A 15,904-nucleotide genomic window follows, 5' to 3' on the forward strand; every position below is an offset into this window, starting at 1 on the left:
CCAGACCATCTTGTTCTGGCTTTGGATCTTCAGATTTAACTAGTGGTGTTGCTGTGTGAAGCAGTGGTAGTCCCAGCTGTCTTCCAGGACTGTCTGTGAGGCTATCAGGAGGGTGAAGCTACCATATTTAGTAGGCTTGAGGACCTTTTAGATGCCTCTTCTGCTGTGCCAGAGGCAAAACTGCACAAAATTGTTTTCTTGAATAAAATTAGGTGTGTACTGCTTCCCTGGATGTTGCTGCCGGAGCTGCTTTGAGGGGCATGCCCTGCCATCCTCCTGTCAAAGTGAGTGTCCTACCTGAGTGAGTTGTTCCCTGATAATGCAGCCTGCTGGGGGGTGACATGCTCCCTTGCTGGATTGAATCCACTTGGGCACGTCTGTGTCTCCTCTCCAGCCACGGTGTGTCAGCAGGCTCGAGTGGCTGAGCTGAGAAAATGGCTTATGGCTTGTATGAGGATGATGTCTGGCTGCTCTGGTCCCTTGGTGAGATCCCCCTCCCTGTGCTGGGTGTGACACCCTCTGCTGAAGCCCCTGGTCAACCAGTTCAGCCCACTGAGACAGTCTTGGTGGCACTGAGCACTTATGTTGGCTGGCAACATCTGGTGAAACCATACCATGACCTCAAGCAGGCTTTGTCACAGCAGGTTTAAAAATACTGCAGTGTGATGGGTAACTGTTCAAACTTTTTTCAGTCTTGCTAATCTAAGACTTTCTTTTCTCATATTTGCTTCCTTTTTTCTGCTGAAGAAATGACCATGTTGGTTCATGATGTACCTTGACGCTGTGGCATGAAATACCTCTTGGGGACTAACAAATGTAGGGAGTGGGGTGCATAGGGAGGGTCCAGCTTGGTTAGACTGGCTGTAATACCCCCTCGGACCTTGCTTCCCTGGTGTTCTTAGACCAGCACAAGGTTATCTAATTTTAATAGTTGAATTTACTATTTAGAAAGAGTGAGAAGGAGTAAAAAAAAAAAAAAAAAGGAAAAAAATCGTTAGGGCTAGGGTTATATTTAAAGTTGAAGAACCATTTCTCTGAGCTCCTCTTACCTGCCCTCCTAACCCATTTACTCTGGATAACTATTTGAAAGCCACTATTTTAAATCTCAGTGTTAATTATTTCCAAGTGGTTGGATATTATTGTTAAATTAATTGTTGGAAATTTGCTTTGGGTACTCGCAAATGAGGTCTGCGCCCAAAACTGCCATTTCTTTTGCACTGTTTAGTTCTGAAGAGAGGCAAAGCTCAGCCTGCTAGTATGGCCTTTTGGAAACACTTTGTTCTTGAGAAACTACTGTATTGTCTGTGAAGCATTAAATGAAATGCTTAAAATAATTTTCCAATGGTGATAATTTTCCTGTAATCGCAAAGGTTGTCCATTTGCTAAGTACTGGCACTGTAAACATAGGCAAGCTGTTAAGCTAACAAAGCTGTTCTGATGACGTTAAAATAAAAAAATGCCTTTTTTTGCCTTTAAAGTAGTCTCCCAACAGCTTTCACCTTCCCCATCTCCTGATGAATGTGCCTTTTGTTGCCAGCTCCAAGTGACCCAGGAAAATGGGTAACATCAGCAGTGACAGCTCTTGAAAGTGTTCGCTTTCGGCCTGTGCTGGTCCCTCTGCGGGTTGGCCAGCAAACCTTTCCATTTTGAGATCCTAATTGCTGTAAATTTGGGAGTTTCTAATTTTTGCCTCCCCTTTGTTTAGCAGCAGCACTGCTTAGTAACTCTGTTACCTCTGGAAGGCAGGTAGTTGCCGTCCATCTCCTGCATGCATGCAAGAGCTTGACTCCTCTTCCAATACTTGCCGGTTTACAACAACCAGTACCTGTCATACATTTGGGCTTTTCTGTATTTGAAGCATGTGAAGAATGTGTTGTGGTAGGGTGCTTGAAAAAAAAAAAAAAAGACGTCTTTTTCTCCTGAATGATTCATTGTAAAATAAGTTTTAACATCAAACAGGTGACCTTGTACTCCCATTATTCATTTAATGTCAGCCTTTGTTTACTGCCTTTGCCGGTTGCACAAACTAGAAGGACCAGTGTACAGCGAGGAGTCGTTAGCTTGTAGAAGCTCTGTAATAAAACAGCTCCACCTCAGAACTGAGGCCTCGTTTCCCAGAAGCAACATGACTGTCACCAGGAAAAAAAATAGTCAACCTTGTTTTTTTGGAAGAATTTTGTTCTACACTTTTGTATGCTCTGCTGAAACGTCTGATTTAAGTGCAGCTCATTTTTGTATCTTCTAAAGTAGTTTTAGGTTGAATCAATTGTTTGCTGACGTCCTATGTAAATTATTAATAACTTGTTTTGTATAGTATTGGTGTTAACTTTACTGTTTTGTGTCTCAGAAGGACTACTTCATAGGTTTGAGGTACATTAATTTATTAAAATAGTTTGTATTTTTAAAAGTGTCCTGATAGCAGTTTAGTTCACAATCCTATAAGGAGTTGTCTTCTCAAGTCTCATTATCTTGTGATTCTCAAAGGACAGTGCAGAGTCTCAATTTTACATCCATCCAAAAAGAGTTATTTCACTACGTGGTGCCTCTCTCTTGTTTTGCTTCAGCAGAAATAGTGCACACATTTCGTGTCTCAGAGTAGCAAAACCGGTGTAGTTCATCTTGTAACCTTTCTTTACACCACGGGTATTCATGTGAGTGTTTGAAATGGAGAAGAATAAATGCAAAAGCTGAAGAAGAGTCATTTGAATCGTGTATCCAGGTTGTAAAAAGGGGTGTGTGGGTGTAGCTGGGTACCTGCCTGTGTGGTGCTGGGCTCAGCCACCCAGAGAGCCTTTCCTCTCCGACGTTCTTGAGGGTATAATTAGGCATCTGAAAAGGCAGCCTGATTTCAGTTAGCATATGTAACCTCTCTGACTGTGGAGACTCGTGTGTGTATGGCTCTCCGTATATATATGTGTGTGTGTGTATAAACTCCCCCTTCTGCTTGTGTTTTCACTACATCATCTGCAAATGCGTCGTGGCCAAAGGTGACAGTCCTGATTAGTGGCTTGGAGCCCACTTACACAAGTGTCTTTCATGGAAAAGGTAGCCTTTGATCAGCAGCACTTGGGTAATACACCAGGCCTCCTACACACCTACAAAAGAGCTCTTTCATGACGATATCTCAAAGCCTGCTGGCGTTCTCGGAGCTTATAATGTATTTTTACATCTGGTCATTCTCCTGAAAGAAAAGGTGCAATTAGTTTCATACTATAGATGAACAGCAGAGAATCAGACACCAGGTCTATGCTTAGGTTGTCTTCTACTTTTTCTGTATTCTGATATATTTTAAAAGGTTTGCTTTTCTGTGTGGACAAGATGTCTTTTGTGTAGTTTGGGGGTTTGTTGTTTTTTGCAGGGGTATGTGTGTTTTGTTTTTGTTTGGTGTGGTAAAGTGTGGGGTTTTTTTCTTTTGGGAAGTCTTTAGATCCAGACTCGGTGTTCTCGCCTCTGTTTATAGGCCACCTAATACTTATCTCTGCACAAATTACCAGGATTTCAGCTGTTCCTTCAACAATGCTTGTGCTAAATTTTACATCTCCATCTTGAGTTAGAGGTTAATAGCTGACTCCTCCAGACTTCATTGAACTGGTCTCCTCTACCACTAAGGAGTTGATGTTTTGCAAAGTGGTGTGAAATGAGGTGGCTGGTATGGAGGATCTCCGTTCTTTATCAGCTGTTAGGCTAATATTTATACCTGTTTTGATAATCTGTTTTCATGTTGGAAAGCCAGTTTTACTGCTATCCTTCTAGCAAAGAACAGAAAGTTCCTCTGGAATAGCAGCGTTGGGAGACACTATGATAAAACAAGGATTGAAAATTTTCAGAGTCAAAAAGCAGCCATGAACTTACCTGTAGCTCCTGTTAGCTGACTGAATGCAGTCATCTTTATTGCTGGGTTCCTCCATTACAAGTCTACTTTTTCAAGGTGAAGTTATTTTCCTGCCTGTTCTGTGGCAAGCAGGATGGCTGTCGCTCTGCACACGTGTGTGAATGATGTCCTCTTCCCTTCCTTTTCACCGTGAGTTGGAAAGGTAGGTGGGAGAGTTTGGAATATCATGGCAGAAAGTAGAGAGTTTATGTTGTGACAGCTGCTCCCATGTCCTTTTCAGGATGGATATTACAAGATTAACTTTGCTGGGCTCTCCAGTTGTAAGCTGTCCCTTGGACAGGTTGCTTTGGTGTTTCCATGTAGTTCCGTAGGGTGGATCATCACTCACCAAAAGCTCTCCTGTAAGCTGTGGCTGGAGGAGCTGTGCAGCATCATAGTCCTAGAAATGCCTGTGTAAAAGAGGGTACTAAAGGGACTTGTCTGAGAAGACAAATGTCAGAAAAAAGAAACATTCTGGATGTTAATGTTCCTGTCTTGGCTGTCGTTCTGTGTGGTTGAGTTGTTGCCTTTGTACTTGTAGTTTTTTCTTACTAGTAGCACTCTGTCAGTCCAAATAAGACTGGTTTTCCTGCAGCTGCCGTGAGAAGTAGTGAGCTTTGAGGAATATTGGAGGCTTTCAGTGGGCTTTAGGCATTGGCATTGATAAGTGAGAACCTAATCCACAGTTTTCGTATTGGAATCCTCTTTCCTCCCTTGGTTGCTTCATTCAATTAGGCAGATAATTCCATGCATACTCAGCTCTTCTTGGTCCTAATACAGTGATTATTCTTTGGTGCCCCGAAGAATATTTAATTTATAGAGCTTTTCTGTGAGTAATAAAAGCACTTTGTTAATAGATCTCTGGTTCTCAAGATCCTGGAGTAGTTCATAAAATACATTCTTGCCACATACCTGCCACTGTCCAGAGAACATCACTGGTGGCTTTTGGCATCAAACGTTTATTCTGTGGTGATGAGAGCATGGCTTTTGGTAGTGCCTCTCAGTATTGGGTTTTGATGAGAGCAGATCTTAAAAAGACCTTTTTAAAAATTTTATTATCAAGAAAATGCTACCTGAATTGTGGGCAGTAAGTTAATTTTTCTTTCTTTTACAGAGCGAGGATATGATCCCTACAATCCAGAGCTTCCGAGGCCCTCGCTGGAGGCGGAGGATGGTACTCTGGCTGACATTGCAGATGTGACACCCGGTATTCTGGAGCTGGAGCTGGTCAACAAGGCCATTGAGGCAGTCAAAAACGAAGTTGAGAGAGAGCAGAAAAAGTATGAGGAGCTGCTAGAAACAACCAAGGAGTTCAGTGCTTCAGAGGCCTCCTCACTCATTTCGAATACACCCGTATCGGCTGCTGGGACACAAAATGATTCATTTACCTCCTTAGAGTATAATCCAGGTAGCTACAGCTTTAATAATAACTCTGACTACAACCCTACTCCTCTTGCTGCTGCTAGCCAGTCAAGTAAATACACTTTGGATACTTCCCGATCTAAAGGTAGCTCGCTGGAATATGTTCCCAAGTCTGTAGTACAGAATAAGAAATACAGTAGCACTGTCACTAACAATAAATATGTGATTGATGACTCTAAGCCTTCTACAGACTTGGAATATGACCCACTTTCAAATTACTCAGCCAGGCTTTTGAGCAAAGCCACAACAAAGGACCCAAAAGGGTCTAAAAGGGGTAGGGTGCCCAGTTATGAGGAATCTTACTCTCCTTCACGGAAGAAGCTCTGTGAAGTACCCGATGACTATGAAGTGTGTGCCAGGTTCTCTTCCTCTGAAGATGAGGCTGATGTGGAATATAAACCAACTTCTGTTAGTTCACAATCAAAAGCCGGTTCTGAAAGTGAGTCAAACGACGGGTTATCCAACAAAGAGCAGAGCACCAAACTGGATGGCGCTGCTTCCCAGGATAGCAAAGAAGCGGCAGTGCAGTATGGTGGGGAAGACCTTCCAAGTTCACAGAAAAATCTTGCCAAAAACTTATCAGACAAGAATGCAAAAGCAGGGAAATTGTGTTCTGGTAAGAATGACCAGGAAATTGAAAATAAAAACAAAGACTCAAAAGACAAAACAAAAAGGAAGAAATCAGATGTTAGTAAACCTGGCCTCAGTGATGTTGGTAAGAAGGAGAAGAGTAAAAATACAGGAAAAGAAAAAGTGCTCAAGAAAGAAGATAAATTAAAAACCAAGAATGAAGAGAAAAACTGCAAAGATAAAAGTGTCAGACTGAAAACGGATGGGAATTTAAAGAAACCTGAAAAACAGAAGTCAGAAAAAGTGGATGGGCTTAAGAAAGAAAAATCCAAGTCTGCCAGCAGTAGTTCAGGGAAAAGCAAGAGCGAGAGTGTCGTCAAAGGCTCTAGCCCAGAGAAGCTGGGGAGCAGCAAGAAAGACTCCAAGCTGAAAACAGATGATGTGAAGAATGGTAAGGAAACTTCTGGTCGTAAAAACAAAGAGAAAGGGACCAAGACTTCAGCACTAGAGCGAAAGAAAGAAAAGGTCAGTTCTACAGGAAAAGGAGATCTGAAGAAGGGTCAGAAGCAGCAGAGTTTGAGTCACGTTGACCTGTTTGGCGATGAGAGTGGAGATGACGATGACAAAGGCCGGCCTTTGCCATCCACATTACTTGACGTGAGCTCAGACTCAGACGGTGAAGACTGTGGTTCAGAGTCTGAGAGTGAAAATGAAGGGACAAAGAAAGTGAAACGCTCTAAATTGTCGAAGTCGTCATCGTCATCTTCCTCGACATCTGATGACATTGATTATTCCATCCTTGAGAAGGACTTGGACTTTGAGACAGATCCAATGGAAGAGTGTCTCAGGATTTTTAATGAATCTACAGATGTGAAAACTGAAGACAAGGGAAGACTGGGGAAACAGGTAATGCTGATTTGGGTGGGTTGGTTGCTTCTTTCACCTCTAAATGTGAAAGGATTCTGGTTTGGTTTAGTGGTGTTGCTTATTTCAAGTAGTTGAAGAGGGCTATGGAGGGAGACTCCCTATGTTGGAAGAATCTCATCCTTGTCATGACTGAGTGCTTTGAAGAGTTTGCACCTGAATTTACCTGCTGGATTGAAAGCTGCTGTGAAATGTAAGGATTCAATTACCTTTTGTGTGGAAAGCCTGTAGCTTTCAGGGTTATCAGTTGCTTCTGTCTCCATCTGGTCTAAGAACCATGGTAGCCTGGATGGCTGCGGAAAAGGCTTCAGAGAGTGTGTTGTGGGTGTTTCAAAGCTGTTCCAAGTTTGCTGATCTGGGTGATGCCTTCTTGTTGCGGCATAGTTTAAGGAACATAGTGGCAGGTAGAAACAGGACAATGTGTTGGTGCAAGGAAGCCGTTGTAGTTGGCACTGGACGCTTTGGAGACTCCTCAGGTTACAGTTTCCTATTTTAAATGCATACTGCAGATATTTTATGAGGATCTCTGGATACCTTGTAGGTGGCGTAAATAAGAAACAGAGGGTAACATTTCTTAAAAAGATACAAAGGATTTCAGAATAAGGAGATAAAAAGACAGCATTTACATACAAGGCTTCTGCCAGTAACTGAGGTGGTCCCTGGAGGATGCAAGACCCTCGTTTTTGGAGATTAAACCAGAACAGAGCAAGTGTAAAAACCTAGAAAGCAGCTGCCTGCAGTGATCCTCTTAACAGCATCTGAGGCAGGGAAGTAGGGGTAGACAAAATCAGGTGCCCTCAGTGTGCTGGGAGGGAGGGGGTACCAAAGGACAAGTGTGTCTATCCAAGGAATTACTGAGTGGCTTCAGCTGCAGCTGTCGTGCATCCAAAAGGTAACAGAGGTACTGGGAGGCCATCAGGGCTTCCAGTGTGTTCCAGGTTAGACCCCTTCAAACATGGGAAGGCTCCCTTTGCGATTATTGGTCTGAAGGAGGGGCAGGGGGAGTGCAGCAGGAACCTTGTGGCTGCATGGTGGAAAGGCAATTTCTCCCGGTATGATTGCTTGTTGACTTCTGAAAACAGCATCAGATACTGATGCTGGCTTTCAGGCTTTGTTAGTTGGGTGTGTGAAGTGGCCATGGACAGAAATTCTTCCATTCATGACTATCTGTATGTGGAGGACAAAGTGAGCTGGGATCTGCAGCGTGGTGGGGAGAGCTCATCTTTTTGAAAAGAATAGCTGGACTATTAAAGCTTTTTGCTGAACTCTCTGTTGTAATAATGTCCCCGATCTGTTCGGAGAGAAGTCTGTGTTGCTGACAAGTAAAGACCTTTTTTACGCTCATATGAAATGCCTTGGTGGAAAAAACTGCGTAAAGCCGTTCAGTGTAATGATTCTCTTCTGAACTATTAAGCATTACTTGATTTTACTTGTTTAAAATTCAGCTGTTCTCTCTTCAGTGTTTATATAATTCCCAACTAGGAAAAAGCACTTTATTTTTGGCTTTGTTTCTCCAAATTGCCCTGTTTAAAGGAAAATAGTTTAAGGGCACACAACCTATAGCGGCAAATACTAATCTGTGTAGAGCTTTCAAATGTGGGGTGATTCAAAATGGGCTGAATTCAGAAAGTGCTGAACCAGGGGCTGCCTCTCACTGCAAACACTTAATTCTGGCATGGAATGGCAATGTTCAGCTGTCAGCAACCACGTGTGTTTCCTTTGCACGTGCTTTACCTTTATATCGCTGCACTGAAACTTAATTTCCCCCTGTTTGGGAAAGGGAGGAACAAGCATTGGAGCCGAGGGGTCCTTCTTTGAGAGATGGGTGTTTGTAAGTAGGTACCTGCTTCCCCGCTGTGTTTCTGGTAGGTGAGGTTGGTCACGGGGAATTCTTTTGTTTTTGGAATAATTTTGTAGCTGGAGCCCGTGTCATTTGGTCTCAGTAGTGTGCTGGTCTGGAGGGAAGGTACATGTGGGCAGTGCGGTACTGTCCTATCAGAAAGGATTGCTTTGTGAGAGAGTTTATTAAGGGATGTAACTGAATTAACAGACTTAGCTAGTTCCTAGAGAGCAGAGTGATTCAGTGTGAAGTGCTCATCCAGAATGCCCCTGTGGTGATGAACACGAGCTCAGCCTAAGTGGAGCCAGAGCTCATCCCCAAATCCAGCCTTCAGCTTCATTGCTGAATTTCTAAGGGATTGTCAAGCTTGTCTCTCCTCAGAGCTTTGCCAGGGGTTGTGCTGGGGAACTGAAAGCCAGATTGACTGGAGAGCAGCTAGTTTTGAAAAATAAACTTGTGAAGTGTGTTTCGTATAAATGAACGGCCAAGTCAAATTCAAAGATTTTAAAGTGGTTTCTTCCCCTCCCCAGGAGCAAGTCTGAGATGCTGGCTCGGAGGCAGCTTTAGCTGGAGAGGTGCTGTTACTTCCTCCTGGATTTTTGGCCATACAAGCGTGTGACCTGGGGATTTGTCACTGCAGTCTTTCTGCAGATACGGCTGTGGATAAAACTGCAGAGAAACATTTCCCTACATGGGGAGTGCAGGCACTGTGGTTTGGTGCTGAGCAGGTTTTCAGGACCTGCTCTGGCAGCATGTTATACAAGGGCAGAAATGAGTCAGCTCCCAAGTTCTTACGAAAAAACCCAAATAACCCAAAATAACACCCCCAACCCCCCTGGATTTTAAGAATGCCGTGAAAAGTGAGGTGTGCGAGTGGCTGGCAGGAGAAGGATGTGCAAATCTCTCGTGGCAGGTAGGGGCTGTCCCGGATCATGCCTGGTGCACAGCTCATGGAGCAACTGCTGGGGTGGGAACTGTAATGCTGCTGGTGGTGGCTTCGTTGGTGGCTATTGGGTTCAAAACAAGGCTTGTTTTAGTAGTTCAGCAGCTGACCTCATGTTGCTCTTACCTGCCAGGATTTCTGTTAACCTAAAAGGAGACTTTTCAGATCCCCTCATTGAGAGGGATCTTCAAGTCCATTCAGTTTTGGAAGCTGCTGCTTTTGTTTTCTAGCTATCCAAAGAGGAAGGAAGCGAAGAAAAGACGGAAGATAATTTAACTACCTTGTTTCCTGGCCAAAAAAGAAGGATCTCTCATCTCGTCAAACAAGGAAATGTAAGTGCAACTTTTAGAAGCAGAAGTTTAGATTCTTTAAAGTAGGGATTTTCTGTCCTGTTACGACACTGGAAACTGATGCAGTCCCAGGTTCATGCAGCAGTGCACGAGTTGTTTGTGCTGGAATCTGTGTCAGTTTGCTTCCCTCCCCTTTCTGATTTCTGAAAAATATGGTTAAGCATCTGTTACAAATGGCAGCAAAACTCCATTAAACTCCCATAAAACTAAGGGTGAGCTATGGAAGAGTATGTCAGTTCTGCTCCTTGTAACTCATTGGGATGGATTGAGATGTTCATTTATCTGCAGTAGAGCTTCATTTAATCACTTAGATAAAAATTAACTGGACACAAGTTCAGTCTGTCTGGTGGTACTTTTCTTTGTGTTGTGGACCTACAAGTTAGCTGAGGGAGGTTTGTCATGTTTAAAACCATTACCTTATATTTGTTCTGAATCAGGCAAGATATCAACAGTCTCTTGTTTGATACTCTTCTTTCACAATTGTGAAAATACTTTAAATACAGAGGAGAAGAATTTAAAAAAGGCAAGGAAGACATTCTGATTTTTTTTATTTCTTTCTCACTGGGATTTTAATTCGTGTTTTCTCTGAGGGTTTAATGTATTTCCCTCCAGGTGCTGAGCACAGATTAACAAGTTATATTTTCCAACAGGATAAGAGCGGAGACTTACACACTGATTCGAGCTGGGTAGTCCAAATTAATTGTTCTTTCCTCTCAACCTAGAAAAGGTTTCTTTGCTTTTAATAATTTGAAGCCCTGAGGTCAATACAGCGCATTTTATTTTAACTACATATCTTCAGCCAGTTCATGTGTTTTGATAAGGGCCCTTTCTTCCAAAGTGAAGAGATAAGAGACTGAAGCAAATGGGTTGGAAATTAATTAACTCAAATATTTATTGTAAATAGGTGCCTTTTAGACATGTACAAACCTTTAAATACATTTACTTAATGGGATAGCTGATCCCAAAATGCTTTCCAAAGATGTGAGCCCCAGCACAGCCATTGCATGGGCAAACAGAGCCGATCTGGTGCGCTCAGCAGCAGGTGCCACGAGCACGGACCGGGACGTGCGTTCCCTGGAGTATCTTAGCTTGGTGCTGCTGCCAAGTCTGTTCAGGAGGTGCTGTAAGACCTGAACTGCTGCTTTTATGCGCAGAGTTGAGCCTCACGCTTTGCTGTGTCCCTCCAAGTCAAGTATTTGCTCAGTCTTGCTTGTGATTTATAGCTCGAGGACTGAGCAAGCAGAAGGGGAGGGAGCTGAGTTCTAGTTTAGTTGCTGGGGGGAATGGTGGGCCAAAGGAATTGAAGGTGAGGCAGAAAATGAGTGTCCTGTCCTGCTCAGAAGTCTGTAATTATAATTTAATGGCTGATTGTGCTCAGTTTGGTATCCAGAAGCTGGTGTCGGCATCAGAGACCAGGAATGCAGGAGGTGCCAGCTTGCCCCCAATTTGCAGTCTCAGAAATGCTGTGTTCCACACGGGCTGTGCAAGCACACCCTTCTCTGAAGAAACCTCAGGAGGGGAGGCCTGTCTCAGATTTCAAAGGTTATTAAGTAATGTGGAGAAGTTTGTACTACTGCTGCTTCTCTTGCACTTCTGCTGCTAGAAAACTTCTCTCTTTGCTGACATAATTTCTGGCACCTTTCCTGCAACCTACATTTGGACATCAAAGAAAATGTATGTGTAACTTGTTTGTGCTAGTAACGGCGGAAGCGGTGAAATGCCTCCAGAAGTAGGCAGGGGCAGAGCCTGTTTAGAATTCAGAGCTCAGTTTCTGTAATGTTCTAATCCCATAGATACACACATGTGAGACTTTTAAGTAGTTACAGGAACTAGAGACTTGAAACAAGGCTGCTGGGAGGTGGGGAGCTTCTGTAATGCAAGGGTAGATGGCACTGGTTCTTCAACGTGGGAAGGACGGAGAGGGAGAGCACTGTAAAACTCAGCAAAGGGGAACGGAGAATAGTTGGTTGCTTTTTCATTGCAGTATAAACTAAAGAAGCACGCAGTAGGCAGCACAGGGCTAGATTAATTTTCTAGTGCAAGACTGTAGAGCTTGAGAGTATTGACAGAGTCCAGAAGTGGGTTAGGCACAGTGATGGGAAGCATCATGCCATTAAACAAGCAGTTCAGATACCACGTCTCAATTTAGGAACATGCCAGAGTGCTGCGAGGCCTTGCCGGAGGGCAGATCATGAACGTTGTGGGTATTGGCGGGTGACTAAGTATTTTGTTCTGGAAGGTGGTTGGGATCATCTCCTCTCAAAAACCTGCATTTCCTAACAGAGAGGGGGAGAGAAAGAGAGACCTTTCTTGGGTGAATGGAAGCCAGAGGCTGGGGACTGAGCAGGCAAGCATGCTGGCTCTAAAACCTTTCTGTCCGTGCAGGCAGAGGTCCCGAGCAAGCCCGTAATCCGGCCGTACCGTCCCCCCACTGCTCAGGAGGTCTGTTACCAGAGGATCCAGCTGGCTCAGCAGCAGGCGGCACAGCTGGCTGTGGCCGTTCAAAAGGCCTCTCTTTCTTTGCCAGGAGAAAAGAAGAGGATTGCTCACGTGCCAAATGTAGCCCTTTCCACAGCAGCCAAACAAAGTAAGTCAGCAGCATTGTTTGTGATTGCTGTCCTGTCCTCACCCTGGTAAAAGACACTGTCTTCTGTTTAAATTTCTCCCGAGCAGATGTGGAACTATCAGATGTGTAGGATAGGCCATGACTTGAGTCGGTGCTGATAGTGACCAGTGGAAGATCTTTCCCCTGAGAAATTCCGTCGTGTTCTGAAAAGTACAGCTCCGTTCCCCCACCTGTCTCACCCAGCCTCCCTCGCTTCAGCCTGTTTTTTTTCTATTTCTTCCTTGGAGCGTGTTTGCTTCTCATTCGCTCTTCCATTTAAGACTTCAGAGGTGACACGAACAGGAGGGAAGTACTAATTAATGTTCAGTGGTATCCCTTTGTAGTCGGAAGGACTCAGAGCTGACGTGATGGGCAGTTAGTGCATTCTAGCTGACAGGGTTACCTCTTTAAACTCTGCTGACTCAGTTACCCCAAAACAAAGAGAAATGAGGCACGTTTCGTGGCAGAAGGTTCCTTCATCCTTGCCTGGAAGGTGGTAAAATTACCCAATTTGTATCCCTTTGGAGGCTTCCATTTGAAAAAATCACAGCTTGCAGCATGGGCCTTTTATAGTAAGTTCATTCTAGCAACTTGAAGCCCAGTGACAGGATTTCTACCTAAATATGTTTTCTGTTTCTTGCAGGCCTCGTGAGTACCAAGACGACTGTTGCTGGTAGGAGTGTCACACCTTCCAATGACTCTGAAGCACCCACCCTTTCTCTGAAGGCTTGCACCTTAGCTGGGATGGCTTCAAAGACCACCAGCACCATTGTGCCGAAAAGGATAGCGCACGTTCCCTCCTTACAGGTGAGAAAAATGTGAAAAATCTTTCTGGTTTCCTTCCCCATTGAGGGTGCTATGTTTAACTGTGCTGCTGCAAACTTAGCACCCTCTGAAGAGCGGTGTTTTGATTAGGTTGATTAAATGGGTTGGTTTCTTCCTGTGGTTTTCCTCGATAGCGTTGTATAAAAAATGAAACACTTGAGGGGTAGGAGCTTAAAAAGAAATACTGAAGTGCTGCTCTGATCTCTTTGAATATTGATCATCTTAGTTTGAGTCTTCTGTTGTGCTGTCTGGCTCGGTGTGTAGCTCTGTGTGTCAGGGACTTGGAGCCTCTTGTATTTAAAAGGCATGGCTGGATTCACGCCCTTCCCAGGCTTTGTGGGCCATACTGAGGAAGGTGGTTATGGATAATGTCCCATGATGACCTGTATAGTTAAAATGTGATCATTTAAACTTCATGCTACTGTTAAAAGAGGTTTTTTTCCCAAAAATATATTATTTTTTTTTTCTGGGATACTTGCCCATCTTTGGGTACTTTTGCTATGAGTTCCTTAGCAAAGAAGTCCCTCCTTTCCCCATGAGCACTGCAGAACGTTACTTGCTAAGACAATTGAGAATAGTTCCTCATGTGTGGATGGTGTTTGCTGGAGTGGATGGCAAGAAGTGTGGTTAGTGCAGGACTTGATTAAAGAGATCTTTATTGATGATATCTTTTGTCAAGATATGTTGTAACGTACTCTGATTTTTGTAGGAGTGAAAAGTCATTTTCTTCCTTCCCCACCCAAAAAGTCACCATAGTTAAGATATAACTTGAAGCCGATTAAAAATAAACAACTGAAAGGATAAAGGATTTACTGAGGTGCTTAAGGATATCATATTGAAGGCTGAGGGAAAATATGTGTGTAATGAAAAGGACCAAATCTCCTTGAACAGAGCATCAGAGTGGAAGTTTTGTGAGGAAAATGAGCACTTTTCCCATTGAGATAGGACCAGTTGCTCACCTTTGAATGTGCCTTTATCTTCCATAGAGCTGTTTTTATTACAGATTGCAGCAGATGGTTTGGTTTATGGATATCTTTTGAGTCTAATGGAGAAAGACCAACAAAACAATTGAGTGCTTTAGAGGTGAACGTACAGTTTCTTCTCTGAGAAAGAGACAAATTGTGTGATTTCGGGGATAAACTGGTGTTAAATGGAAAACTGCAGTGGTAGGTTGTAACTTGGTCCAGCTTGTGCATTTTATGCCTGAAGAACATTTCATTCAGCTTAAGGGGGAAATCCTTTCAGGAGCATCACAATTGGCATTAAAAAAGGAAGGAAAACCCCAGTGCAGTAAAGTTACAGGAATCCCACAGACAGTGTGATGACTTAGCTGGCTGCCAGCCTGGCAGGAGTGAGCCTCCCATTCTCTCTTCACAGCCAGAGCACCAAAAGAAAAAAACGTGTCTGTCATGCACATAACTGGTGTCATGTATTCATGTCTCCAGTTCAAAGCGTGGTGCTTGGTACCATCCTAATCTTGAATCTCTTAATGTAAATGTCATCGTTTTTCGTGGTCTGGAATGCTTGCATGTGTAAATGTACTGTTGTGACTAATGCTACTGGGATTATGCACGAGTTGCATAATGAAACATGGTTCAAGTGCCATTTTTAGTACCAAAAATGATGCATTTTATGTTTAGCTTTGGGCAGATTTTCAGAAAGGAAGTCGTGCCACTATTAATAACATAGCAGGAAATGTAAGTCTCAAAGCAACATGCTACTTAAACTCTGAATAGCCTCTTTCTCTCTCTCTGTCTCATCTCTAGAGCGCCAGCTTACAGAGGCCTGTTATTCCCACAGAATTTGGTGCTAAAGTCCCGACAAACATTCGTCAAAGATATCTCAATCTCTTCATTGATGAGTGCCTGAAGTTCTGCTCCTCCTCTCAGGAAGCGTTTGACAAGGTCTGTACTGATGCTTGCTGCTTATGAATAAAATCTGCAGCAGAGAACGACATCCTCTGCCTTGGTTAAGACCACCTAAAATTTAAAATCACAGCAAACCCAGAAAACTCTTCTATCTATATACAATTCTGTAGCAGAGATTGCATTAAATAACTCCAGACTGTACAACAGAAAGTGTAATTGCAGTGGGGGTTTCCAGTTGGAAATCTCATCTTTCCCTTAATTCAGAATGCATACACTATCTTTTTAATAACCCCAGAAGAGGGATGGAGGGAAGTGTGTGTTGTGGTCAAGCTGGACAAAAAGGCCTTTTGTTCTGGTACAGCAGCAACCACCTGGAATCACATTGTTCAGCCAGCAAAAGTAAGTGTTTGAGATAAAATCACAGAACGGTTTGGGTTGGAAGGGACCTTAAAGAGCACCTCGTTCCATGGGCAGGGGCACCTCCCACTAGACCAGGTTGCTCCCAGCCCCGTCCAACCTGCCCTTGAACACTGCCAGGGATGGGGCACCCACAGCTGCTCTGGGCAGCCTCTGCCAGCGCCTCGCCCCCCTCACAGTGACAAATATCTCCCTAATATCTAACCTAAACCTATCTTCTTCCAGCTTACAGCCATTCCCCCTTGTCCTGTCACTATGTACCCATGGAA

General features: G+C 43.6%; 1 protein-coding gene across 3 annotated transcripts in view; it reads left to right on the top strand.

The window, feature by feature from the left end:
* Window positions 1–15,904, top strand: part of REXO1 (RNA exonuclease 1 homolog) — a 40,487-nt gene that overhangs the window by 7,630 nt on the left and 16,953 nt on the right. For all 3 annotated transcript variants that reach the window (XM_056335690.1, XM_056335691.1, XM_056335692.1), the window contains exons 2-6: window positions 4,986–6,769; window positions 9,801–9,902; window positions 12,306–12,507; window positions 13,169–13,332; window positions 15,117–15,254. In XM_056335690.1, coding sequence (XP_056191665.1) covers window positions 4,986–6,769; window positions 9,801–9,902; window positions 12,306–12,507; window positions 13,169–13,332; window positions 15,117–15,254 — 2,390 coding nt within the window. The remainder of the gene's footprint in view (window positions 1–4,985; window positions 6,770–9,800; window positions 9,903–12,305; window positions 12,508–13,168; window positions 13,333–15,116; window positions 15,255–15,904) is intronic.

The sequence above is a fragment of the Falco biarmicus genome, chromosome 4 (assembly GCF_023638135.1).
Source record: "Falco biarmicus isolate bFalBia1 chromosome 4, bFalBia1.pri, whole genome shotgun sequence".
NCBI classification, from domain to species: Eukaryota; Metazoa; Chordata; class Aves; order Falconiformes; family Falconidae; genus Falco; species Falco biarmicus.